The following is a 27,687-nucleotide window of genomic DNA, read 5'->3' on the forward strand; positions in this document are numbered from 1 at the left end:
TCCTGCTCACCAAGGACCCTTCAGAGAGTAGAGTGAACAGTGGCACTGAATGGGGCTTGATTCACAAACCTCCTCTAATTCCTCCTAGATGTAATTCTGGCTTCTCAATTCTCAGCACTGGGGCTGCAAATGATGTTTGGCTTTATTTTGCTGTTCTATCAAGTTATGAACTTAAGTAATCCTTTTGGAGAGTTTTAATGGAATTAAATAACTCCTTCCTTTAGCTAAAAGGTTCTACAGATCAGCCTCTACTCTGGGATCATCTTGAATTTGCTGCTACTCATATTTAATATTGATGGGAAAGGTTGTAGTGTTCTGAGCAAGAATTGACAATTTATCTGTATAATCAGACTTAAGTTGGCACCACCTTAATTCTGGTGACCATTGCTGTGCCCAAATCTGCATATGCTTAATGCTACTATTTTTCTTTTCTATAGAAAAGGTTTTTTCTTGTTAGAACAAAAGATTTTTGTGGAAAATGGAGATTTGAGCCAATTTTGAGATTACATAGTGAAACCTTAAGAGTTGAATATTTTCAATAGATAAAAGAACCTGTTTCTCTTTCAGAAATTAAGGAAGAAGATTTTTCACAAGCCTCCAAAGTCACCAAGTAAGTGTTCCAAAATTTTTTATTCTGCAATTGGAAAACCAGATACATCTGTGGGACACAGGAACTGGAAGATTTACTTGAGACAACATCTTGTTGTTCTCTTCAGAATTACTCACTGCTGTGTGCAGAGCACACCTATTTGAGATCTGTTTAGTGACCTGTGAAGTCCAGCTTGTATAGGCTAAAATATTGAAGTTTATGGGTTGGTTGTAACTCCTGATTCTCCAGCATAAACTACTTTTTCCTCATGTTATGCCTTCTGATGGCAACCACTCTGAATTTCTTTTTCTCCTTGTCTTTTTGGAGAAATGCTGATACTTGTTGTGTAGAGGGACTCTGGAATTACTGGAGCTCTCTCCCATCGAGTCATAGATCTCTGTGTGTACATTTAGCAGTTCTCTGTTTCATTTGTTGGGTTGGGTTTTTTTCACAGTACAATGTCGTTATTATTATTAGATCTGCAGTTTTAGTATTGGTTTTGTCCTTTTTTTCTGGGGTTTATGTGTTTTTGATATATATTTCCATTTACCTTCCTTTTTAGGCTTCCAGTGAATGTTTCAGAGAAGACTTTACCTTAAAGTGTCATTAATAACAATATTTAGATGTGCAGGTATCTTAATGATGCCTATCCAAACTGTACATGTAAATATTCCCACATGTGTTGAGTCATGCGACTGTCACTATGCATTTTTCTAAGCCTCTTCATTTTTTGGAATTGTATTTTTCTTTATAGTGAGTTTTTTGGGTTTTTTTAATGCGACTGCTCCATTGCTCCATATAAGCCAGTATGGAATATGCTGTTAAATTCTATTTTTGTAAGTAATAGAATTGAGTCTGAGAACTTTGGAGAACAAGACAACAAGAATTTTTGTGACCTTGAGCTTTTGAAGGCAACACTGAGATATTTTCTTTTGCTGTAGAGTCTCCCTACAGCTCGAGCACACAACTGTATCCTAAAAAAGCTGCAGCTTGGCGATCTCTGCAGGGAACGGGCCATGCTTCTTTTGAGAATGCAGCTGTTAAAAACCCAAGGCAGATGTGGCTGGGATCTCTGAAACAAGGTATTAGTATAGAAATGTTGTTTGCATTGATGGATAAAATTCATTGTTGTGGACAGCTTAACATATAAACTGTTAAAAATAGATTTGTATTTGATTAAAGGCTACATAGGAATTAATTGCACTGTTATTTATTTGGGTGGTTGGAATTATCTGATCTTGAGCATTGGAATTTATAGAGGGAATAATTGACAGCATCTGGAGCTTTCCATGTTGCATTTGCTCAGAATAACTCTACAAATTTAATTCACAATTATCCCTGATTTTCACATTTTTGTTCCATTTCTGTTGGCAGGAATGAGCCATGCTCTGAAATCAGATGCTGACACGGGGCATATGCGAGCTAACATTTCCAGTAGCACTCCAGAATATTTGAAGGAAGCTCTAGGAATGAAAAAGCCAAAACATTCTCGTTCTTCCAGTAATGGTAAACTCTATACTGGTGTGGTAGATAAAAGTGAATGATCTTTTTTCCCCTCTAAAAACACATATTGCTTAAGATCTTAGCTCCAGTAAAGCAAGAGCCGTTTTAGTTTACTAAAATGTATGTGTCAAAATATGATCCATGAGATGCTTCTTTGAGATTCCTAAATTGGTTAAGGCAGGGATTTCCAATTTTTTTTTTGAGCAATGAATCACTATTAGCTTTCAGAACTTTTGCAAATTGCCATGCATTTGCAGCTGAAAAGGTTGCAAATATAATATGGTTCAATGGGACAGCTGTAGACAATTTATTGTGACTTCAAAACATAGTTTAGGAACCATTGATAGAAACCATCTGCTTGCCTGAAATTCTGTGTAATTGACTCCTTTTACTTCTTGTCTAGAAAGTGTTTTATCATGTGGTTGTGACATTAAAATCAAATGACTTTTATGAGAAGAGCAAACTTTAAAAGTTTTATTCTGCATTCCTTAAAGGAGAACTGTAAACTTTAAAATTCCACTTCCATTTAAAATGACACCTATACTTTTACTGGTAATACACAGTTTCTGGCAACTTTACAAGATGATGCATTTGTACATGGTAAGCATAAATAGAAAACTGTATTCTTAGAAAGCTTTTGTAAATAATGGATTTATTGGGATGAGAAGACTGCAGTCTTCTGTAAAATTTGTGTCTTTCTTGAGATGGGTGTTTTAATATAGCACCAGAGAAGAGAAGTAATTAGGAAAAAAATTGGCTACAAAATCTGGCAGAAGTTTCATACAGTAACACTTCCATTTCACCTCCATTTCCAGAATTAATTTCCTTGCTGATTTTTCTTCTTCAAGGAAAGAAAAAAGGCCTAGTTTCCACTCTGGTGCTGTTCTAGATATTTCTCTTTAACTGTAAAGTTTCTGGTTGGTTAAAAATGCCTCTTTTGGATCTACTTATTTTACATACCCCTTTCTGTAGGCTACATTCCTGGAACTCCTGACTACAAAGAGAAAGAAGATATGTATGATGAAATTATAGAACTGAAAAAGGTACAGTTTTTCTGATACTTACATAAAAAGTCATGGCATTGCTCCATCCACCTGTACATGTCGTGGCCTTAACGATCCACAATACTTTAGTTTCTACAACTTGGGACATCCACCACATTTTTTGCATTTGTAATGTAAGGCTAAACTAAAGCTTGTGTCTGTCTAAGACAATTTCACTGTTCTCACGGTGTGATATGGTCAGAGTAGGCTTTCTGTTGAGGTTAGTGCAGTGTATGAAAGGTGAGGACTGGGCTTGCTGAACACTGGGGTTACCTACAGACAAATACCTTGGCTCTGGTTGATCATTTCTGTTAGGTCTTTCTGTTAGATCTTTTCCTTTTATCTTTCTTCTGTCTCCTCCCTAAGCTGTCCTGTCCTGGTGACTGTTCTGGTCTACTGTGATGATTTTGTGGTTTGGCATTTTCTTCCTCTTTTTTCATATCATCTTTGCCATCATAATTGGATTGCTTTTGACATCAAAATGTGTTTTCATGTGAGAACTCTGTGTCTTCCTATTCTGAAATGTGCTTAAGATTTTCCTCCCCTCTTTTAGACAATACAGGCTCAGAAGAATGAGGGAGATCGAATGAAAACAAAGCTCCGTCGACTGGAAGAGGAGAACAATAGAAAGGATAAACAGATTGAACAACTGCTGGATCCTTCCAGGGTGGATATTCCTTGTGGGGATAAAAGTGAGGCAAAAGAGTAGGAGTTTGTAGTGTGGTGACTCCTAGGAGTGGTGAGCTGGAATATGAGAGGTGGTGTGATGGGATTTCTGGTCTGTGTATCCCAGAGCAGCAGTGCAGCTCAGTTCAAAGGAAGATGATGCCATGCAGTACAGATAAGTTCATTTAGCACAGATACCTGTAATTCCTGAAGGTAAAATGAAAATGCTGTCTCATTAGGGGGCCATTTTCTGAATATTTTGCCTGGGAGTAGAAGGGAGTTAACCTCTTGCAGGGTGATGGGTTCAAGCAGTCCTGAGACCTGGCCAGGAGGCAGAAGAGCAGCCTTGTCAGGCCCTGACAAGAAGTGTTTGTGGTTATAGTCAGACTTGAATCTTACTGAATTTCCTGTGGCTATCACTTGCTGTGTGCTGACCTACATCTTGGGAGAAATGTGCTAGTAGAAAGCTGTGAGCATAGGGAGTTCAGAATTTCAGCTGTTGGAATGTGAAGTGACTGTGGAGTTGAGTAGGTTGGAAAATTCTGTGGAAAGAGCCAGCAGTAGAATAAAGTAGCAGAGTTGGTCACTTGCTTTCTCTGTGTTATGTTGCAGGGCTCTGAGCTGGCACGAGCTTTGTCAGAGAAGAAGACTGATAATGGATGGGTGAGACTGTCTTCATTACTTTCTGCTTTCATTTGTCCTTTTTCCTCTTGCTAAGGTGAAACACTGCTAAAGAAATAAAATGAGGTCAGAAAGAATAATCTGTTAGGGAATCATGTAACCTTTATCTCTGTAATCAGGTAAGGAGTCAGTAACAAAGATGTAGAATGAACATTATTTTGGGGTGCTTTCTTTGTCATTGTCTTGAGTCTGTTTAGGAAGTATTCTCCCTGTTGTTTGCTGCCTTGAAATTGGCATGGTAATGGGTAATGTTTTTATTTTATGGTTGTGTATACATATTCTTAAGCTGGTTATGTAATCAGGCATCTGATTTCATCAGTGTTCTCTTTTCCACAGCATAGCAGATGTGTATGATTTACTAGGTACTGAAATATGTAGAAATAAGTGTACCTGATTAGGTACAATTTATATAGACAGGGCAGACTGGAATAGACCTTCTGTGAAGAAACAGATTATTCAAGGACTCATGAGCTCTTTGTTCTTTCTGTAGGTGGTTACTGGATTAAAGCAGAAGATTGTCAAGCTCGAAGAGCAGTGCAAGGAGAAAGACAACACTATTAAGTATGACTTTGAGGGGGCAGGGGGATAGAGGCTTGTATTGGATGAGCTAATAAAGAGAATTGGAAATCCATGTTATTTTTCATTTGTGTTCTATTCCTTAAGACATTTTAATAAGCTCCTGAGAATGTATCGGCAATTATAAACCCAGAAATTATGAGCCACCAGGTCTTGCAGTGTTTTTGCTGATCTGACTGGATTATTTTTTGTATTACTCTATTTTCAGTGAATTCCAGGCAGACATGAAGACCAGTAATTTGGAAGAAGTGAGGTTAGCCATGGAAACCTACTATGAAGAGGTATGTCTGACAGCTCCTTCAGTGTGCATGCAGGACAGGTTTCTTACACCTTAGCAGCACCTGTCATTGGTAGGTTTTCATAGATATTTTCGTAACTCCAGCTGTATGTACTGAAAAAATGTTTTTCTTCAAGAAGTTGAGTGTGTCAATGAAAAAGGGCAAATAAAGAACCTTACTGTACATCCACAAGTGTAGTGTTGAGATGGAAGCAAATACAACAGTAGCCTGATTTTCGGTGGTGGCATCATTAGCTCTGCTACTACCCAAAGAGTCTTGTTCTGATTTTCACCTAATGAGCAAATGTGTTGCTGTAGAAGCTGACCTTGCTAATGCTCCTTAATGGAATCTGTATTTCACAGGTTCATCGCCTCCAAGTCCTGCTGGCCAAGTCTGAGACTATGAGGAAAAAGTATGTTTAATTCTTCTGAGGCAAATGTTTGCATGCATGTTTGATACACCATTCGTGTCCTACTTTAACTGATGGAAAACTACTACATGGGAACAGTTTTTGTCATTTAGATTGCTGGAGTTGCTTTTTGGTACTGCTTTGGTTGGCTTCACAGCCTTGAAATATGTCTTAGTCACATTTTTTTTGCTTGTAGATAGATCATTTTGTGGATGTGGAAAAATACCAGAGCTATTTAAAAAGTACATGATAACACTGAAAATTTATCTCTGTTACATCTTCCCTCATAATCACACCTATTCTGGCATCTCTGGTAATTGAAACAAACTCCCTGGATGTTTGGCATTTCATACTTGAGTCAGTTCTGCATCTTGCTCTAGAATGTGTGCTGCAAAGAAAATGTTCTTGGAGTAAACATTATTTTCCTTTAGTACAGAGACGCAGACTAGTAAGCTGTTGTCAGAGGAGCTTGTTCTAGTACTTGTCACTGGTGTGCAAATGTGGGCATGGTGGTGAGGGTGAACAGTTTATAGAGGCAGTAAAAGTCAAAGCACAAAGGTAGAAGCAAAGCTCCACTAAGAGCAAATTAAAAGCATCACTGCAAGTGAGTGTTGTTTGAGCTGAGAAGAGGTTAAGAGTGTCTTGTAGGATAGTAAAATTCGTTACCACACCACTTCAAAATATACTTGACCTCTTAGTGTTAAGTACAGACAACTGTCTTAACACTGGGTGTAATTATTTAGATTGATAGAAACATGTGAGAACTCTTTAGGGTCATTATTTGTACTGCTCCTGTTCCCTAATTCACTGTCACTCGTGGATTGAAAACCGCAATTTGTTTTGTCACTTTTTTAAAAAAATAAATCCTTTGGCTCAGGCATGCAGTGACCAGCCTCTCAAGGCTCTAAGCCATCACACCTGATTTATTTACAGGTGAAAATAAGTCATCAGGTCTCTTCCTTGTCCTCATTTTTTCATAGCTTCAAAAACTGGTGGTCAGGGCAGTCTCTCTCCATTATGTGACTGTCAGTCTCTGCTTGAGAGGCTGAGCACTGAAATAATAAATCATGTTGAAGGTCAGGACTCTGGCACATTGAAAGAGTTGTTTGAGAGTATTTCTTTCATGATGCTTGTCTTCATTAGTTCTGGCTGAAGTGAATGGCATTTGGTTCCTCTTTTTCAGTGTTAATGCTGAGGTATGGTTATTTGTGTGTGAAGCTTAGTAAACAGTTGTAGCTAGAAACTAACTTTTCAAGCCATCAAAATGAACTGAAATAAAATTTTTTATTTAGGTTTAGATGAGCCTAAAATAATGTCCCTGAGTGGTATGCTTATGATTTCTATCATTTCTGTCACTGTCCTGTTTTGGTGGTTTGTTTTGGTTTTTACTCTTTTTTTTTTTTCCCCTCCTGCCTGGGACAGCTGTGGAATAGTCATTTGTGACATCTGGACAGCCTTATTTTGTTTGGTTTTTTCTTCATTTTAATTTCTAAAAAGATCAGCTAAAAATTCAGCTTTTCACTCTGACACTAACTGTAGGCTGTCTCCCCTTTTACCTTGTGATTATTCCACTGGATGGGATGTAAGATTCCTTCACAAACTGTTCTGTGGTTGTCACTGGCGGTGGCATTTGTGCAAAACCTAAGTCCATCAGTTACTTCAGGCCTTTGTTTCCAGTTGTAAGTTTTTAAGAATTTTCTCATAGCAATAAAGGAAAAATATTTCATCTCACTAAAAATCTGTTTTGTGAACAAACTTTACAACTTTGCACATCTAGAAGCTCAGATTTCTTGCCCCTTTTATTAGAAAAAATTTAAAAATCCCTGTAGTATATTTAAAGTCATTTTAACACCTAACAGGCTTTCCCGTTTCTGATGCCTTTCATTTCCATATTAGATTTATTCTTCAAACCTGTTTCAAATCTCTCTGGGGTTTATAGACACAAGGATAGTTTCTTCTACAGCAGAGCAGCAGTCGTAGTTATCTGAAAATACTCTTGGCTGTTGGATTTGTTCGAGAGTTATTCCATCTCTGTCTATCCCTCTCTCTCTCCCCCAATCTCAATGTTTGTTAGTGAACAAAAGCAATTCAGAGCCTGCAGGTTGGCTGTCTATGCTGGACAGTTTTTTGGAGGAGTCTCACAGTTGGCTGAAGTGTTTTTTAAATCAGAGGTTCTCAGAGTGCTGGTAAAGCACTGTAAGTTTGGTTAACAAAGCAAACAGAAAATAAGATAGATAACATTCATACAAGTGCCTTTGTTTGTGCAAAGATGGATAGAACAGAGTGGGGGAGGAAGTAAAAGTAGTAAATGAATTTTTGATGTTTGAAAGTATCTTTTTTCTTTGACACAAATTAAAACAATTGTGAAAGTGTTGAGCAAGATGGTCTTTGCATGCTTTTCCAAAAAAGAATAGGTAATTCCCCAAGTAAAAATGTTGAGGAATGTTATTATGGGGGAACTGAGGCTGTCAACTCAGCCAACTGACTTGAATAGTGAGACTGCTCCACTCTTTTTAATGCTGCTTGTTTTCTGCTTTTAAGTTAACTTTCTGGTTTTGACCCCTTTTCCAAGTACAGAGGGCAGAGACACCCAAAAACGACTGAAGGCACTGAATGCTGCTGTGCTGAGACTGTCCAGGAACATCAAGGAATTGCAGGCTGAGAATCGGAAGCTGAAGGAAGATCTGGATCATGTGCTGAGCAGTTCCCCTCCTCCCAGTAAAACAAAAAGTATGTGCTGGAAAGTTGGTGAATATGGGGCAAGGGATTTGGGTACATCTGAAAGGTGTGGGACAGCCTGACCCCACCAAAGTAGATATAAGGGAGTTGTTACAGAGGTGAAGATCCAGGAGCGGCAAAGTTGGAATGAGAACTTTCTCTCAGGACTCTCTCTGATTTCTCCAGTCAGACCTGTGTTTCCTCTATTGTTGTCCCTGAGAATTCCAAACTGGAATTGGTAGAGGATTTAACATTTCACTCAGAAAACCCGGAAAACTGCTTTTCAGTGGTTGAAAACTGGTGAATGTGAATGACTTATATTGATTTCAGAGCTAATTAGTTTAGAAGTCAGGTATTTTAAGCCCATTCTCATTTTTTCATTGGTAGATATTTGAAGCTAGGATTCAGAGATCTTTAAATGGTCTTTTGATATGGCCAGAAGTTTCAAAAAGCAAGAACAATGTTGCCCCATGGATGTAGTTACACGTTTAAAGCTTTGTTACTGTGTTTAGATTACAGCGAGTGGAGCAGACAGAGGCTGATGAGGAGGATTTCGGATCTAGAAAAAGTAAGTGCACATAGTTCAGTGGTTTTCTTACCTGTCTGGGAGCAGAAAATGCAGAACCACTGCCTTGTGCTCTTGGCATGTTGTCCTTCAGTGTCTCAGCCTTGTGCATTCTGCCTCATACACATAAACTGCTGCCTGTAGCATGAGCCCTCCCTCCCTGTTTTCTTTTATCATACCTCTTAGAAATAATGCACATTTTAGAATTCGCTTCCATTTGATCGTTTATCATGGCCTAAATAAAGTAATTTTGTGCTAAATTTAATTTTTCCTTTTCTTTTGTGTTTTCCATGTAAATTTACCCTGCTTAGAAAGTGTGTGCCATGGAGAGTACCAGGGTGTCATCAGCTGACAGTGAGGCATCACAAGTGCTTGCTGTGTCATCTTCACCTTCTGTAGACCTGGATCATCCAGCATCCCGACATTTAGACCAGGTTGAAGAATGCTGTCGCCTCCAAAGGCTGGTGAAGAAACTGAAGAGTGATAGGAAGGAACTTCAGAATCTTCTACTCAGTAAAGAGTAAGTGAGACTCTTGTCTGGGATGTTCTTCTGTAGGTGTGAATTATTTCGTTTTTTCTGATCCTGTTATGATGTATGATATTATGATGTAATAAGTACTTCACATGTTCAGCTAAAAAATTAATTTTGAGAATCCCTTCAGTTTTTATTTCAAAAGCTTCTTTCTAATCCTACTTGCTTTGTAAAATTACATTGCAGAAAAAAAGCCAGAGGATGGAAAATGAGAATTTCTGCTTGCTTCTAGCACATTTTTCAAGGCTTATTTTTTAGCCAACCATACTGAAAACCCTTTGAAGGGTTATATGTTTATGCAGCACTTCTTGCTCGTATTGTGCTGTAAAAATTTGTGTGTGGTTTGGGTTTTTTTTCAACATACTTTGTCCTGATCTCCCACTTTCTCCATTTAAACCTGCCCTCTGCCCAAAGATATGCTGTGGCTTCTGTTCTCCCATAAGTGATTGATTTGCAGTTTGTATTGCCTGGATTGGTTTGGTGTGTCAGGGCCTTGGGGCAGGTTAATCTGAGCACTGTGAGCACGGACATGCACTTTGTTTTGTTTAAAAGGAAAAATTAAACATTTAGTTACTTTACAAATTTGAGAAAACCCAATTTATTTAGAAATTTAAAGAAAAAAGATCTGCTTTGTGGAAGTATGAATGTCTTAAGTCTCACTTAGATTTTTTTTTGTACCTTTGTAGAGTAGATATCAAGCAGTTACTGCAGGCTAAGGCTGAAGTGGAGCTGGAGCTGCAGAAGTGGCAGAATAAGATGGAAGAAAAGAGTACAGAAGAGCAGACTTTAAGGTAAAATATTTTGTATTAATAGATCCTTTCAGAACAAAAAAAATCTCTTAAAGTATAACTCTCTTTTGAAGTGGCTCAGAATCTATAGGAGTTCCTCTGAACTGCAAGAAGCTGGGGATTCTTTTAAGCAGAAGTGTTTTGGAGGGATGGAGTAAGTTACTAGGGGAAGAATTCTATAGAGTGCTTTTAGAGGAAGACTAAGTAGTATAGCAAAAATAAGATCTAAATTATAATAAAAATCCATAAGGTAAGTGGAAAAAGCTTTTGTGTTGGGCTCAGACATTTTTTCTCTAGGAAAAAGTTGTACTCTCTTTACCTTAGCCTGTGTTTCTAGACCATTGCCTCTGTGTCATTCCAGTTACTCCCTGTATTCTGTATAACTGTGAGTGACAATCCTGTGCAAGGGAAGCAGAAAAAAAGTGATTTCAATATTGTTTTGTGAGAAAGGACTTCGACTGACAACTATGAAACTGTAGCAGATCAAAATACATTATTAATAGTATCAAGGCTACCACGGTGACCTTGAGACTTCTTAATTTTAACATAAGGCTATCACAGATTGAGAATTGATGTGTCTCTTACTGTGAGATCAGGTATCATCCTGAGCAGTTTCCCTCTTTGCCCTTAAAAAACAAACCCAAAGCAACCAAGCGTTATGAAATAGGTTCAGTATTTTCAAAGCAGGGTCAACAGAAAATTTCTGTAAACTATAAATATATTTGCTTTTCCAACCCTAGTGAGGAAATCCAGAACCTGACACAGAAAGTAGGGAAACTGGAGTTAAAATTGGAGGAAGAGAAAAGAAAAATGGCAGAAGATACAGTGGAAGAGCTTAATAAGGTACAGCCATATTTTTGTTTGTTTTTTTCTTTTCTCTTTTTCCTGTATCTGCCTGATACAGATTTCAAATAGAGCTGGTAGTCTAAAGAGCTGCTAGTTTTGTTTTTGGAGAGAAACATTAAACCTTGTCATAGAGATAATGATGGTTAACTCCCAATATTTGTTGAAAATAAGTTTTCTCAGTAATAACCACTGCAGCTTGGGGAGTTTTTTGAAGCTGTTCTCTCTTAATAATTCTCTGCCTTGCTGTTGCTTTTTTTCTTGTTCAGTGTAATGTTGCAAAGACTTAAACTCTTAAGTGTTTGGGGCTTTTCCCAATACTTAAAAAAAAATTTAAATTTGTGGTTGCTTTTATCTTCTTATAGCATCTGAGGCCAGTGCCTAATTTCAGTCCAATTTTGTAGAGGGAGGGAGGTCTTGTAGGAGTTGACAGTTAGATAAAGGATGGAGATACAGGTAAATGTGCTCACTGGCAGACTGGCAAAAGATAAAAATCCCTTTTCAGTGTTTTTTTCTGCTGGCCAGGTGGTCACTTAGGGCACAAGTGCTGTCCAGTCAGAAAATACTCACTTGCTTTTCTGTTAGCATGGCAGTGAGGTGCTTTTTCATGGGAAGATTTACAGGATGTAGAAGACTAATCATCATGGAAATTGAGGGGGTTTTAATTCTGCTGCTGATGGAACATAATATTTAAGTCAGGAATTAAGGAAGATGTCAATACAATGAAATAAGTAAGTGAACTTCACTTTCAAGTGTAGTTTTCCTGGAGTTGAGGTATTCATAACCTCTTCTTTCTGGTTTTTCTGATACTTAATAAATATATTTGTGCATCTGTTAATCCTGGACAGTCTTAAATGTGGCTCTGTAATCTGTTGGGGGTTTTGTGAAATATGTCCAAACCTGATATCTTTGCAATCTTCTGTCCCTCTTCCAAGTGTGGTACTTGGCCAGTAGAGATGGATGGGCACTGACAGAGCTGCTTTCAGAGGCACTCTGGCCATGTTAATCTCATTTCACTAAATACTACTTGGAAATTATTACTGGGGATTTTGATTTGCACTTAAAAATAAATAGACCCTGAAATACACATAGTAAAAAATACTAATAAAAATGTCCAGTGCCTTAAGAGGGTTCTGGTTTCTGATATACTGTGCCATTCTGTAGATTCTTTTCTGTGTGTTACAGGCTCATGGATGCTGGAGGATGTTTTGAATACCAAATAACTGGAGTCTTTAAAAACAGCCAACAAACAGCTCCTTTTTCCCTCTGCAGACTATATATATTCTTGGCCAGTAACCATCCATTTATTGAAATGTTCCCATTATTTGTAATTATCACTAAGTTCCTACCAATTTTTCATTTTAATAGTAGGTTGTCATTTTTAATATGACATGATCCATTTGCTAAACTTAAGCCTGTAGCTCGGTGGTTTTAGGTTATAAATAAATCCTTTTCACAGAATCAGGAGGTTTTTTTCAGAGTCTATAAAATCTCTTGTTCCTCTAGTTAAAATTTTACACCAACAAATTAAATTAGTCTTTTAAACTTGCAGTTAACTTTTGTTTGGCAAGTGAGGTATGACAATTAGAGTGGGATAATTAGGGATCAAAAGGATCAAATGGTGAGAGGTGGAATATGCAACCACACCTCGGGAGAAATTACTGGAACAAAATCTTGTTTTGTTCTTGGTTTCTTTCTTTTTCCTCTAATTAATTTCATTAAGATAGAAGAGTAGATTTATGCCAACTTACACAAGCTTGGTGTCATACAATGGCCAGCTCTCAGTAAGCATAAAGAGATGATTATGGGGCCACAGTTGCCAGGATGAGGCATTAGAGACCTCCCTGGTTAATTGATACTTGTCTTTCCTGGAGAAAAACTGCAAAATGAGGTCACCTGATGTTTGTTCTCAGTCTGTTGGTAACATAAAAATCATTTCTGAGCAACAAAGCAGTGGGTTAGCAGTGCCTTAGCAATGCATAGAAAAATAATAGAGTGTGCAAATGGAAGCTGTTCCATTCTCATGCCCTGCTGAGGGCTGAAAGCAGGGCAGGGATGTGTTTCACTCTGAGAGTCATCTCCATGATGAGTTTGAATACGAGCAGGGTTCAGAACTCAGAGTTTCCTCTTGAACTTCCTTCTGCCCTACAGGCAGGATGAGCTCTGGTGCTGATTTTCCTGAGTCATTGTAATCTGCTCCCTCACAGCTCCGTGTCTTTACTGTACTAACTCAGAGTTAACTTTTACTGTACTAACTCAGAGATTCTCCTTTGCAGGCTCCACCAGTCTGCACAGTTCCAGGCAAAGAAAATCACAGGCAAGAACAAGCAGCCAAAATCATCCAGACATGCTGGAAGATGTACAAAAACAAGGTGAGATTCTCCTATCAGGGAACAGCAAGGACATCCCCCTCTGAATCTGACTGTTGTTTTAGTATCTATCCACACATCTTGAAAGATTAAAAGATTTTATTTCCTTGAGTTTGGCAAGGATTGGGACAGATGTTTCTGTGTCTTTTAATTATTGGGAAAATTTGGAAAATCTTTAATAGCTAAAACTTTTATATATTTGTGGCATTAACATGGGCATTTTTCATTTCAGAAAGAAGAAATTGCTCTGGATGAGGTGAGTGTGTTTATGACACCCAACAAAACAGTACAACAGATTTAATTTGTATCAAAGTGCAAGCAAATAACTTCAAAGATGTTTTACCAAGATAATATTTGTTCTTCACACTGGCAGTAATCTTCCTTCTGACATCCTGATTTTGTTTCATAAGTTTTGTCAGTGTTTGCCTTTTGGTTTCCAATTTTCCATACTTGGTACCTTCTGCAAGATGAAATCTTCTGAAAATTTTGAACAAAATCTGATACCAACAGACAGGAAAGTTTTTCTGAATGAGATAATTCTAATCATGATTTAATTTTCATTTAGATGAATCTTCAGAAAGACTTGAAGTAGGATTTGAAAACTTTTGCTAAGGAGAAATGTCTGTGAGAATTATGAAGACATTGACAAGTTTGTCACACAAATTCACCTCTTGATAAATCTTTTGCAGAAAGATTTTGATTAAACTGGGTTTTTTTCAAATAGCATGGTGTAGCATCTTACCCTTGTTTCTTCCAGAACATTTAAAATCCCACTTTCAGAAATTAGAACTAAATCTAACCACGTGACACAAACATGCTGTTCTAAATGCTTTTTGTTGATTATAACCCAGTAAAATCTCTGAGGGGAGTGAAAGGCCTTACAATCAGTGTAATCACCACAAGGTCTGCCAGGCTTGGCTTGGTTTCTGATTGTACCAGAGCATCTCAGAGCCCTCTGGGTAGCCAGAATCTAATGTGGGAATGGGAGCATGGTGCTGTGTTGGTGCAATATGGACTGGTGTTGGCAGCTAGAACTTCACTGCATTTGATAGGATCAGCCCTGAATGTCTCCCAGATGGAATTTAAACCCCAGAGCTGACCCTGAAGGTGGAATGTCTGTGGGTTACCTTTCAGAGGAGCTAATGGCTACTTCTCTCCATGCCAGGCAGTTGTTCTGCTCCAGGCAGCCTTCAGAGGACATTTAGCTCGACAGAAAGCGCTGCTGGATAACAGCGTGCCTGATGCAGAGTCTCGCACCAAGGTAATTGTGGGGGCAGATGGGTATCCCAGCATCACTCTGTGTTTATCTTGCAGTGTAAAGGACTTTACTTCCAGGCTTAATTTGTTGATCACCTGGTGATTGTTTCAATGTGCTGGTTGGCAACACCACTGTAACTCTAGAAAGATACTGAGCTCATTCCCTGGCTTCCCTTCTTACTTTCTTAGAAGCAAAGCTGTGACTTCTCAGCCTTGTAGCCTTGTAGCCTTTTGTTTTTCCCTGGTTCTCCCATCAGATAACACACCCTTTAACTGGTTAATTTGGAGTGCTGTTGAAAACTACCTGCTCTCGAGTGTTCACTACTGCATCATTAGTAATAGATAAACTTTTTTCACTGAACTTCAGAAGTAAGAATCTGGAAAGCATCTTTTATTGGGTTGAAAAGTAAAGGGCTCTTGGTGTGGCATGCTCAGTCCAAGACTTGGCATCCTCTCTCATGTCCAGTTTATTTAGTTCAGAATATGAAAAAATTTCCTTACCAGTAAAACATTCAGTTTCTGTAAATCATTTGCCAGGTATATAAATATCCTTTGGACTTTTAGCAGGCTATAGTTAATTTGTAATTCTCCATCCAGATTGTCCATCTGATTGCACTTTACATGCTCTTTGATTCTGGTAAGCTGGCCCAATGTAGGAGGACTGAATACTTGGCTTGATACAAGCAGAAGATAAATCCATTATGAAGGTTCTCTTACCAACTTAATCTTCAAAAGGTTTCCTTCCTGGAAAATAAATGAACTTTCCTTGCAGGTGTCTGCTGTTTCATTAATTGAATGCTGATGCTTCAAAGCTTATGTGATGATCAGATTTGCATTTCCTGCTAATTTAGTCTTAAACCTTAAAAACTGCAGACCAAAAGATGGGGATGTTTGTTCTACTGCCAGTTACATAGTCAAGAGTGAGATTGTGAAAGGTTCTATCAAGCTTCTGTGCAATCTGTAAATGGTCAGTTTTCTTTAATCTGATTGCTTTGCAGAATTCCTGCCTGTCTTCCACATCAGAATCCTTGAGCTTTTCTTCTGATTGCAAGGAGAGAGATGAGATTGTGACGTTCATCCAGTCCATTTTCAGGGCTCACTTAGCACGTACAGGACTGCTTCAGGAGAGGTAAGTGAGGAGTAGATACTTCTGCAACATGCAGTAGCAAAATCATTTTTATTACAGGAGAGGAGTATTTTTTTAATAGAATTTTAGTGTGGGTTCCTTGACAGAGAAGGAGAACAAGGCCATTGTTACGAAAAAGACAAGGGAGAGCTTGTTCCTGAGAAGATTCAAAAGATGTGCAACTAAAAGGAGCTTTGTGGCAGCAGGAGTCTTCCTCTCTCCGGCTGCATGTTCTGTTCCATAGCAGTGAGTGAAAGTAAAGTAAAATAATTACTCTGTGGAACAGAAAGGTTACTGTTGCTATCACACGGATTGCTGATACATTTGCTTAATGTGTGAATCTGAAGCCCTGACATGTGCAGGTGAAGGGTTATGCGGAGGAAGAAGAGGGAAAAGCTACAATGCCATCAAGTGACTTAGCTCAGGCAGAGTGCAGTGAGTTGATTGCTGCTTAGGTTTATGGTGACTCTGTCTTGAAAAATACTTCCTTTCTCTCCAGGGTCTACTGAAAGTTTTTAATGTTGGCTGCCATGGTTACAAGGAGAGTTAGGTGGCTGTCACCTCACTTTAGTGTCTGGGGTCACTTCTGCAGGTGATAAGGCAGCAATGCAAGAAACTCGTCAGCACACTCTGTGAACGCTGTTCTGTGCCTCATGCTATGAATGTGTGTCTCTTTGCAGGCCCTCTGTGCCCAGTGCCCCCAGTGGGAAAGCAGATCCTGCAGTTTACGTCACAGAGAAGAAACCAGTCTCAGCAGCACTCCAGAGACCTTCAGTCCTCACTTCTCCTCTTCCTGGTAATGTCCCTCCCCTGTGTTCAAAAGTCTGGGTGTTTTGAGTGGGTGCATGCACAGTTTTGTAAAGAACATCTGCATGTGCACACACATATGCAAGCGCATCCTTGTACTCCATGTGTGGCTTTATTTGGTGACATGTTGCTTCTACTGGCACGTGCAGTTCCCTACATAAAAATTAAAAGCTCTGACAGTCTCAGCACCAGCTTCTTCACAGTGCTTTGTCTGTTTGTCCCAGCTGTGGTTTGGAAGGTCTCTCTGGTGTGAGTGGTAATTATTGAGGGAACATGGTGTTCCCCTGTATTGCCTCTCTGCTTCCTTTTCAGCCCTGTAGCTGGAGTAGGGTACTTCCCATCACATTTTGGGCCCTTAGCCGTAGACAAGCTGAGAGCATTTCCACAACCCTGACTTAGTTTCTGCAGAAGACAGACAGACATCTGCTAGAAAGAGCCATCCTAGGCAGCCATGTGCATTTAGTCACGTTTTTTTCAGCAGTCTTCAGTTGCTGCAGTAAGGGGAAAAACGAAGTCCTGGATAACCTTGCCAGCAAGTACTACTGTAATACAAACTGAGAAAATCTGTCTCTTTTATGGCTCTTGTGCCATTTGGTTTTCTTCTTGAGTTCTTTATTGCTGTTTGTGAGAAGATGGAGTTAAAGCCAAAGAGGCTTTTAAGGAGGATGTTAGAAGTACTGAGTAAGAAAGGCAAAACAATGCTGCAGATAAGATGGCCTTAGACATGCAGCTTCAAAGGAGTTAAATTGAAAAAGGCTGGTTCTGTCCAGAGTGGGATATTTTAGGCTTTTATGGACCACCTGGGGAAAAAAGGAGCAACTTTGAGTGTGACCTGAGAAACACTGACTTGGTTTTTTTGTCAGTGAAAAGCTGCCAGTCCCTGCAGACTTGCTCAGAGACAGAGAATGCTGTAAGCAGTGAGGCTGTTTCTCTAAGGTAGGTGGGGAATAAGCCAGATTTGCAGGAGTTGTGAAAACAGAGGTAACACTTCAGTGGAAGAAAATGTGTTTAAGAAACTTCACTGTGTTCCGTATTTCCATGTTCGGAGGCACGTTCTACTTTGTGAAAGGAGTAGGTAGTACTTGCTTCTGAAGATGTTTGAGTTTTGAGTGACTTTAATTATGTTTGGTGATAGTATCCAGAAAAAAAAAGTGCTGTAGCACCCTGTTTTGCCTGAGCTCTACTGGAGTAGTGATTATTGGCATGCTCACTCTAAAGCCAGAGCAAAACAGTTGTGAAATTCTACTCAAAGAGAAAGAATCCCATAAATATGCTTAGTCCTACTAAGAGCCAAAGAGGAGTGTAAGGTGAAGCTAGGCTGTGCTGGACTAGTACAGTCATATGAATACCAGCAGAGCACAGTCACTGTCTAGCTATGAAGTCTCCTAAGCTAAGTTTTATTGCAGATTATGATGACAAGTTGATGAGTGAAGAAGTTCTGGAATAGTTTATACTGGAAGAGAGAGAAAACCATACTTCCAAACTTTCTTCCTTGCAGGCCTTTACTGGTGAATATCAAAAAGGAATGATTGGGAGCAGAGCAGGTTTTGTTTGACACTGATTTTATGAATGTGGGAGGTGTTTTCAAACTCTGGGATGGGGACAGAATGTATCCAGGTGGATTGTGGAGGGGCACACTGGGGATGTGCTTCTGGAACTGCACAGCTGCCCAAGAGACTGTGTGGCACTGAGCTCTCTCAAGTGTTAGGTCCTGGTGCACTGGAGTGTTTAACCAAACTCTCCCAAAAGATGAATTGGGAAAAACCTCCCAGAGGAAGGAGAGCATTCTGGTGTAAATGCAACCCCTCAGTGATCTGTTTCGTTGTTTGCCATGTGGATTTATGTAGCTTAAACTAAAGTTAACTGAGAGTCCACCCCTGGCATTCCAAGCTCATTGACTGATACAGAAATCCGCTGGCAAAATGGGGGTTTGATGGTAAATTGGGATTTCAGTGGTCATCCTGCAGCTTGGAAAGGACATGAGACAAGGAGCTTGTTGAGTAGCTGAGTAATTTAAAAGCAATCAAATTCTTCTAGCTTTAAATCATGCAGCTGTTGAACAAGTTCTTTCTTCATTTGTCCCAAGTCCAAACTTGCATTTCATGACCTCTGGGTCTTAAAATGATTTTAAGCTTTCAGTCAATGTCTATATTGCAATAAATCATTTCAATTCACTACCCTTTTGGCATTATTTTAAGAACAATGGGGAAGATGAAAATGTGTTTTAAAATACCTTACACCTCTGCTAGAATAAGTGTATATAATCCTGGTCTGGCATTGCAGACTTGTAATTCACTGTTTGCATCAGGTTAGATGTCTCTGTGTTTTCTAGGAAAAGAAAAAAATTAATTAAAAAAAAAAAGTGTATTATTCAGTGCTGCTTTGCTTGCTTTCAGAACCTGAAGATTTTATAAAGCCATTTCTGCTATTTCCCATGAAATGAAACAGATACTAACAATTCAGTCTGTGAAACTTTGTGTTTTGTTCTGTCAGGGGAGTGACAGGAAGGAAGAATACGTTCTGTACATGCACAGCAATCTTGATTAAGGGCAGTGTTTTACTTTGCATATTACTGATCACTCTGGCTGCAACTGTTAACTTCATTTCAGGCTTTTTTGGAATCTTAGTGAATTTACATATAACTCTTAACTCTTACCAGGGCTTACCCTTCATAAGCACAAAGATAAAGCTGATACCAAACTGAAAATGAGGACAAGAAAATATCATATGTTAAGAGCAGGATATAATCAGGAGTCATTTGGATAATACTAAGCTGTTTCATGTATAATTCATGTTTATTCTTGGAGTTGCTTCTTCTGGTTATCAACCCTGGTTTTGGCAGTTCCTTTTGCTCCTCCGTATCACCAGTACTACTGTCTCATAAATCTCCCTGAAAAGCTCTGACATTATGTGTTGACTGGTGCAGAGAAGAATTTCACTTAACTAGAAAATGATGTGTTTCCTTGCTTTTGTAGGCTGAGGCCAATGTAATGGCCTCCCTGCATCCCCCTTGCCATTCACAGGCTCTGTCTGTCACTCTTTTCCTATTCCCAGGCCACTTGTGGTCCCCTTTCTTTATTCCACATTCCAGTTTCTGTGTTATGCCTGCTCTTCCATACCAGGAGATCTTTTTCCTGTGTCAGGAATCTCTTATTTTGCTGCAAGACCCATGGCAGGTCTGTTCTCCCTGGGTAATATTCTCTGTGTGCCCCCCAGTTCAGGTCAGAACCTCAGACTTCGTGCCTGTTTCCTCATTCTACCACCGATTCTCTTGATTTGTTTTCTTCTCTGGGAGAGTGTTTTCAGAGAATTTCTGTTTGAAAATGAAAAATAAGTGGAGCTGAGGGAGAATATTGTGCTAGAAGGTATTAATAGCTGAGGGGAGGATATTGTGCTAGAAGGTATTAATAGCAGTCATGATTTAGTTCCTACATCTCTTGCACAGGGGTTATAAGCTGCTGGTTTTGCTCTTCATGTGTCAGGGATTTTCTGCATATTCATTTTACCTCTCTGATTGTCCAGTGTTCACTGGAATCATCAGGAATATCTGTTCACACCCTGAACACTTATTCAAACTTTGGAGTAGATGAGATGCCTAGAAACACGTCCAGAAAAATGGCAAAGAAGCAAAATTAAAAATAAAGGGAAAGACCCCAATGGTGTGGTCACTATTTTTATTGTCATTACAGTAGAACAGCGTGTGAACAATATTTGGAGTATTTTACATGTATAAGGGTTAAAGACAGTGACTGAGAGCTTCTGTCTTTGTATCTGTTTTCCTTTGTTCCATCTATACCTGAGTCAAGTTCTCATTGTGACCTTTCTGCTTAGTTAAAGCTTTGGTCAATTTTTCCTTTTCTGGCCATTCAATAAATATTTGGTTGTGACCTGCCTTGGTTTTGGTATCAAATGGCTTTACTTGGTGTGTGTAACCCCTTGCAAAGATTTAAAGGCAATAAGACAGCTCATGCATGGTCAGTGTGTCAGCTCAACCCTTGCTGTGCACTCTGGTTCATTAAAGAGGAACAGAAATAGCTCCATGCAGAAAAAGATAGCTCAGAGTCATCCATAACTGGATAACTCCAGGTAAGCTTGGAAACTTAATGGCTCAGAAAATGCCACACTTGCCACAAGGGCTTGTTTTTGTCAGTGTTGTTTGTTAATGACCTTGTTTGCTGTAATCATTTCAGGCAGGTCCTCCTCTGCTCCCTCCGTGGCCCTGGATGAGGCTCACTCCGATGACTCCGATGACGTTGTCATTGTCCCTCCCTTGCTGCAGGTGAAGAAAAGCTACACCTACTTCTAAGGTTTGGTAGCAGGGTCTGGTGGTCTTGAATTATTTGATTCGCAAACAAAACTATTTGTACCAAGATCAAGCGTATCAAAGATGGAAAAGGGGGGAATATCAGCCCCTTTTTAATGACAGTTTACGTGATTTCAGCCATAAATGAGTAATTCTTTGGTAGGTTGTCTCTGCAGACTTTATGGCTAAAAGCCACTGGCTGACTGTTAACCTTACCCTCCTGGTACAGAGAGTTTGGATTTAAAAACATAACCAAAACACTTCAATAATGTTTTGTTTCACAATGTGGATTATAAATTCAGTTGTCAAATTCAAACGAAAGCAATAAAGCCTTAAGCTATTTCATGTCAAACAAAGTTTTGTTTCAGGTCAACTAAAATAATTTGTTTAATCAGAAAGTGGCCAATGACATAACTCCAGTTTTTAGCCCGTGTATGCAAAGGGATTCAACTGGTATTTGTTACCTGTGCTTCACAATTTAAAATTTTTACTGTATCATATTTTAATATCTTTTTTGTTTATTTTTATACTGAACATTTACAGTCTATGCAGACCTTGTAAAGGCTTTTAGAAAGCCATTTCTTTGTCATAGGGCTATTCTAGGCCTACTGTGTCAGCTGGGATTTCTTATTTATTGACCTTTTCCACGTGTGTGTATGATGATATGTGTAGTACTGTTTTGTGCTGAAATGTCTGATGACATAATCAGCTTTTTGGATTTGTCAGGGCAGGAGTGTGCTGTGAAGGGATACCCTTGTGAGCGCTTTTTCTGCTTGAAAAATCACCCTGCAAAACACAGTTACATGTGTTTTTCAGGGCCAGCTCTTAATATGTGAAAACACTTGACTTAGAAGATAGAACTGTCTGGAACGTTCACCTGACTACATTGCTCATACCTAATCCATGCAGTTTGGTTTGGGAGCAGAAGTAGTAGGTTGGATTATACAGAAATTAGGACTGCATCCAGAAAAAGCACTCACAATATCATTATCCATGGAAAGACCAAAGACCTGATGGGCTGTGGAGGATATAGTCACAGGGGTCTTTCCTGATCTTCTCTGCAGACTGTACTTTTTGACTGGATAGTTCCTACTGTTGTACCAACATCCTTCAAAGACATTGAAATGTGTGGGGTTTTTTTAAGGTGAACCAGATAAATCATGATACTTATTGAAAGGGGAATTTAATTTTACAAGCACACAGTGAAGGTTTTCTGGAAACACTAATGGTTTCTTTGTCATCAAAGAGTAATAAAGTCTCCTGTAAACAGAAAGCACACTCTTATATTTAAGATTTTTATCTCCTTTTCTTTTCTAAATTAAAAATCAGTCACCACAGTTTCTCAGAATACCAATAAGTCAGGGCTGTCTCAGTTCTGTGATTTCAATGAAACACTATCTGAGGCTTATCATAGTTTGTGCCAGTACTTGCAGCCAAAGAGGAAACTGGATGGCTGCAGCACAATGCAGCTGATTTCATTTAATCCCATCGGTGGAAACGCTGCCTGTGCTATTTCCAAAGGCAGTTTTGGGAGCTCTCCATACCCAAAGCAGTCTGAAGAATGTCATTTGCACTCCCAATGGGTAAATTTTTCCTGCTGGTGCTTTGGTCACATGACTGTCATCTGCAGGAAGGATAAAAAAATATACATAAAATAAAAGGGCTAGAATCCTTTTGGTAGAAGCTGAGATCTGTTTCCCTCTTTTTCTGGAAGTCATGTTAAGAAGAAAGGTCATTTTGCTAAGTGCAAAAGCAGTGCTGGACTGTGTTGTTGTGTATAATATTTCAGGTCTGTAACTGTGACTCTGTCATGGATCTCTCCAGAGGGTAACCAGAGATGAGGTCTGGCACATTAAGGGGAGAGTGTGTAATGTGTCAGGACCAAGACTGCTACCAAATACTGCCTAGCTGTCATCCTATAGGGAAATACTGGGGCAGCAAATACAATAGAGACAACATTCTTTTACTTTACTGTGCTGTAATGAGCAATATGACAGTATTAGGAAGTTGATACAGAGCTTGATACAGTGTTTGACCTGAGCATGTGACCAGCAGTAGCACTGTCAATAGACAAATTCTGGGATGAAGGGGAGATAGTACCTTGGGATGACCCAGACACAGGCAGAAATCAGGGTGGAAAGGAGCAAGTGTTTCCTGGGGTAAATGAAAATGTGTATAAACTTTCTAAATTTGGGGTTGCTATCCTAGCTATCTGATACTAACCTTGAGCTGGGCTTCAAACCCATATCTTTACTTTGGAAGATAATTATGTGCTCACTACACATCAGAAGTTTGGTGTGGTACAGTAGGAAGAGAAACCTCCACAGTGTTAGCCCTACATGTTGCTGTGTTGCACACTGTGATGGAATGTGTTGAAGGGAGTAGTGCTTGATGCTAGGTTTTGTTCTGTGGTTATCTATCTGAATGCCAGCACCCAGAAATCTGGGAAGAAGTGTGGCATAAAGAAGGAAGAAAAAGTTAATTTTTGAATAAATGGCATTTTTCCTCAACAGGGAGCTGAGGACAGTAAAAATCAGCATGGCTCAAACCTGCCAAGATAGGCCCAATACAAACACACTGTTTCTGACAAATGCCTCTGTAGAAAGCCCTGGAAACCTTGTGGGAGTGTCAAGGTCTTGAATTAAAATTAAACTCCCCTGTACCCTATGTAATCTAAAAGCACACTTTCCATTCTGTTGATAAGGAATAATGTTTCTGACTTAAAACCTTCTGCAGTTTACAGCAGTGTTTAGTTAGCAATTGTGTGTGAGTACAGAGATCTGACTTTAATGGGACATTATCTCTCTTGATCTCTTTTTGCCCTTAAGTGCCTTTGCCTGTAAATCTTTACTGAGGCATCAAGACCTGAAAACTGTATTGTTTCCTGCATAGCTATGAAAATAATCCCTGCACAGGCAACTTCTAATGTAGTCAAAACGGAAAAGGATTAATCTTGGCACATGAGAGCACCATTTTTATGATCTTTTTAATATTTAGAATTGTGCAAGTATTTTATGTAATTTATTTTGGGATGTCTGAAAAGCGAAAACAATTGCAATGTATTTTCTTTGAATTGTTGAATTTTGGAATAAAGTTTATAACTGAATGTTGATGTGTTTGTGCTGCTGCTGCTATATTTTCATTGCCTCTCTGGCTTCTGCTGCATGCTCCTGTATTCTCTTTACACCTGGGCTGACCTTTTACCCCTTCCTGCGTGGACAGTAACAAGATAACTCTGAAACATGTGGGGTATGAAATTTCTTCTAGTACAGGTTCAAGGTTGTCCCATCAGGAATGAGCAATGTTCCTGACCAAAGCCTGGTGGAACTGAAAGAGGTGATGGGTTTTTGCTTTAAAAAACTGTCTGGCAGCAGCTGAGGGAGAGCGGGAGACTACAGGGTTCAACTGTCCAGTTTACTGACAGTGTATCCCCCCACCTCGGTTACTGTTGCTGCTTGTGAAGCTCTGGAAGGAACTGGGACATCAGAATTCTTTTCTAGGTCCACTGAAAAAGCATTTAAGAACTCCCTAAAAAAACCTTATGCTTGTTTATGGAAATAGAAGACCCTGTTAACTGCTGTGAAAACATGGGAATCCTGCAGTCATCCTCCTGTCAAGCAGAGTCCTTTGTGTAGGACTACAACAGCTATGAGAGTACAAGATGAAACAATCTGTGTTTGATGATTATATTAATTAAATTTCATTTTTTTTATTCTTTCCTCTCTGCTCTACTGGCATATTCTCTGGATTTCTTAGGAAAAACTTCAGTTTTAAATCTTAGAGGTAATCCAGGAGGCATGAATGGAAAAATTTGGTATGATTTCTTGGAGCAGACTAGTCTTGAATTCAGTTGAAAGCAATTAAACATTTACACTTAGTTGTATTAAACCATAATTTGTCTTCAGCTGAAGTTGGAATGCCCTTACTCTTGCAAGCTGTGCAGCATCTCTGTGGTAGGTTTGTCAGCTAATGAATTGCTTTCCTCATACAAACTTTTTAAGGGGAGAAACGAGTTTCATTCAAGGGGCATCATTAAGATCTGCAAAGAGCAAAATTCCCATGTTAGACTCCAGGTTAGTAGGGGAGGATTTTCAGGCATGGTTGGTGGTCAGGTGCTGCATCAGTTCCTCTGATGTTTCCTTCTAATGTTTGGTGAAGTGGTGCTGCGCTGGTGGAGACAGCGCTGACATGACCTTCCCAGTGCCTGCCCTGGTTTTGGTGCGTGTTTTTGGCACATTGGCTCTTGGATACCCTTGGCCTTCAGTAACCACTCTTGCTGTGCTCAAGGAATGGCCTTGAACAGTGCATGTTGCTGTGTTCTGAGGAATTACACTCTGGTGTAGTTCACTGATGAAGTTGCACCCTGCTCCCCTTGCCCATCCCATGGCCTGGCTCTCCCAGTTACCCTTTTCAAACCTGAGAGCATTTGTACTCCCCCTGGTCTGCAGGACAGTGTTTGTGTTGTTCCCCTCACCAGAGCTGTGTCTGAACCAACATCCCAGCTCAAGGTGTTGCTCAGACTGTCCCAGCTCCCCGTCTCTTTGGGAGGGTTTTGCATCACAGACACTTTGCACTGGGTGCCACACAGGCCCCTTTAGGGCTTCTATTGTTGATAGTGTGAACAGAGGTGTCATAAAGTCTTGATGCTCAAAATGGTCTGGGGAGAACCAGGAGGGACATCATGGCCATCCTCAAGGGCTGTCTTACCTCCCTCACTATCAACCAGATAATCCCACACTCGGATCTCATTCCTCTCCCCTCCTCAGCCTGTCAGCTCTTCAGAGCTGAGTCTCTGCCTCAGTAATGTAACACAGCTTGAAAGTCTTTGCTGTAATATGACTTTAGGGAGGAAATACTGTAAAATCTGTCACTTGGTTACAGTGCTGCTGTAAAAAAAGGCTGTGCTTGAATGGCCTCTAGGTATATGCATGGAAAATTAGAAGAGCTTTTAATAAATGGGATTGACCATGAATGCCTGTAGTACAAGTTACAACGTTCTGCACAAACATTGCTTTGCATTGCCATTATCAAGCAATAATCCTTATTTGGAACTTATAAAAATTGTGGCAGAACTTTCTATTTATCTAACCTGGAAATTTTTCCTGAACAGGCTCTCTGTAGTCTACTCAGAGAATTGGCAGTTTTCTTCCCTCTCTCGGCAGATATTTAATAGCCACGTATTACGTTTCCATGCTAGTAAACCTTCATTATTATACAAAATGTACCAGAATGTTACGAAGAAATACCTCAAATAATTAAATAGAAATGAAGAGTGACAAAACAAACGAACAAAGTGCAATTTGAGCTGTGTTATTCTTTCCTTTTTATATTCTCTTATTTGCTAATTTGCTGAACTTACTGGACTGCAGTGGGTCTTGCTGTGATTAGAGAGAGTTTGCCAAGTTCCTTTGTAATTGTTTCTTTGCAATTAACTAAATAATGGAATGTTCTCTGTGTGGCTCTCTGGGGAAAAGAGCAGGCAGGTGCTTTTGCAATAGGATTTCCACATCTTCCACCCATTTCCCCAGGACTCACTGAGTTTAAAAAGACCAGTAAAACATGAGAGAGAGAGAATATTGCCTCAGGACTGGAAATGAGAGAATTAACCTTTTTCTTACCATTTCTTTGAGTTGGCTTAAAGCTTTATATGCTGGCCCTGGTAGTGGCTATTCTTTGTGTAAACCTGAAAGTCCCTGGGAGGGTATCAGAAGAAAGCCATGAAAACCCAAATGCGTGTTCCTGCCTGCAGATGCCTCCACTCAGGGGAAATCCTTCAAGCTGAGAGGAGAAGTCAGCTGAGAAGATCCCTGGCAATGTGGCTTTGCTGGGAAGAGCGGAGGTTGGAGACTGAGCTGTCATGGAGGGGGCAGCGATGTCTGGGGGAGGCTGGAGAGCAGCCCTGGCTTTGTTATTTCCTTTGACTTTGAGAAGAAAATTACAGAGGAAGCCCTGGGAGGAGAAGAAGGGTAATTTTAATGGAGGCAGAGTTTAGCTCAGTGGGAAGGAGGCACGGCTGGATGTAAGGGCAGAGTTTATGGAGCGGCAGAGTCAGAGGTGTGGCCCGACAGTGGCAGCTGAGTGCCGAGGCACGGTTGTCTTGCTGACCTCCCCCTGACAGTCCGTAATTTAGTCCCAGTCTCAAGAGGGTAACTCATCCATCTGCTGGCACTTGGAGTGCAAACTTGCCTTTTTTTTTTTTGTTTTAAAAATCTGTATTGTTGGCTAAAACCTTTTGTAGCACATATTAGGTTTGACAGTAAGGGGAAGACTCCTTGCTCCACAGTATATTAAAAGCTGAATTATTTAATTTCGTAGCGAATTAGAAAAGCCAGGGAGATTTGGAGATTGCTGTTTTAAAAAGTGCTCTCATTGCCAGTACCACTTCAGCAGTAGGGATGTCTGGAATCAGAAGCTTGTGAATAGTGAAAAATGCTGCATTTCTCAGAGGGCTTCTGCAGACTGCCTGGTGGTCTCAAGAGGATGGAGGACAGCACTGGCTGCCTTATTTTGGAGATTTAAACCAGTCTTTTTATCTTTGCTGTCTTTAATGTGGAACATTTCTCATTTGCCCATTTTGTCCAGTGATTCTTTAGCAAAGCCACTGTCAGAGCAAGTTAGCAAACACTAATACAGC

At 39.7% G+C, this 27,687-nt stretch overlaps 1 protein-coding gene across 2 annotated transcripts in view; it reads left to right on the plus strand.

The window, feature by feature from the left end:
- Positions 1-24,165, plus strand: part of IQCE (IQ motif containing E) — a 25,148-nt gene extending 983 nt beyond the window's left edge. Inside the window, exons 1-21 of one of the 2 annotated variants that reach the window (XM_017734106.1) lie at positions 567-610; positions 1,152-1,425; positions 1,531-1,671; positions 1,964-2,095; positions 3,065-3,135; positions 3,689-3,802; positions 4,414-4,464; positions 4,973-5,043; positions 5,267-5,339; positions 5,699-5,748; positions 8,318-8,475; positions 8,976-9,031; positions 9,340-9,548; positions 10,247-10,351; positions 11,089-11,191; positions 13,468-13,563; positions 13,793-13,816; positions 14,726-14,821; positions 15,816-15,946; positions 16,624-16,739; positions 20,941-24,165. In XM_017734106.1, the coding sequence (XP_017589595.1) occupies positions 1,647-1,671; positions 1,964-2,095; positions 3,065-3,135; positions 3,689-3,802; positions 4,414-4,464; positions 4,973-5,043; positions 5,267-5,339; positions 5,699-5,748; positions 8,318-8,475; positions 8,976-9,031; positions 9,340-9,548; positions 10,247-10,351; positions 11,089-11,191; positions 13,468-13,563; positions 13,793-13,816; positions 14,726-14,821; positions 15,816-15,946; positions 16,624-16,739; positions 20,941-21,056 (1,797 nt within the window). In that variant the 5' untranslated portion in view covers positions 567-610; positions 1,152-1,425; positions 1,531-1,646 and the 3' untranslated portion in view covers positions 21,057-24,165. Of the gene's footprint in view, positions 1-566; positions 611-1,151; positions 1,426-1,530; positions 1,672-1,963; positions 2,096-3,064; positions 3,136-3,688; positions 3,803-4,413; positions 4,465-4,972; positions 5,044-5,266; positions 5,340-5,698; positions 5,749-8,317; positions 8,476-8,975; positions 9,032-9,339; positions 9,549-10,246; positions 10,352-11,088; positions 11,192-13,467; positions 13,564-13,792; positions 13,817-14,725; positions 14,822-15,815; positions 15,947-16,623; positions 16,740-20,940 lie in introns of those variants that run through there. The other variant, XM_017734105.1, reaches the window with a different exon arrangement.
- Positions 24,166-27,687: the final 3,522 nt, after the last annotated feature.

Source organism: Corvus brachyrhynchos, unplaced genomic scaffold (assembly GCF_000691975.1).
Source record: "Corvus brachyrhynchos isolate BGI_N302 unplaced genomic scaffold, ASM69197v1 scaffold5, whole genome shotgun sequence".
NCBI lineage: Eukaryota > Metazoa > Chordata > Aves > Passeriformes > Corvidae > Corvus > Corvus brachyrhynchos.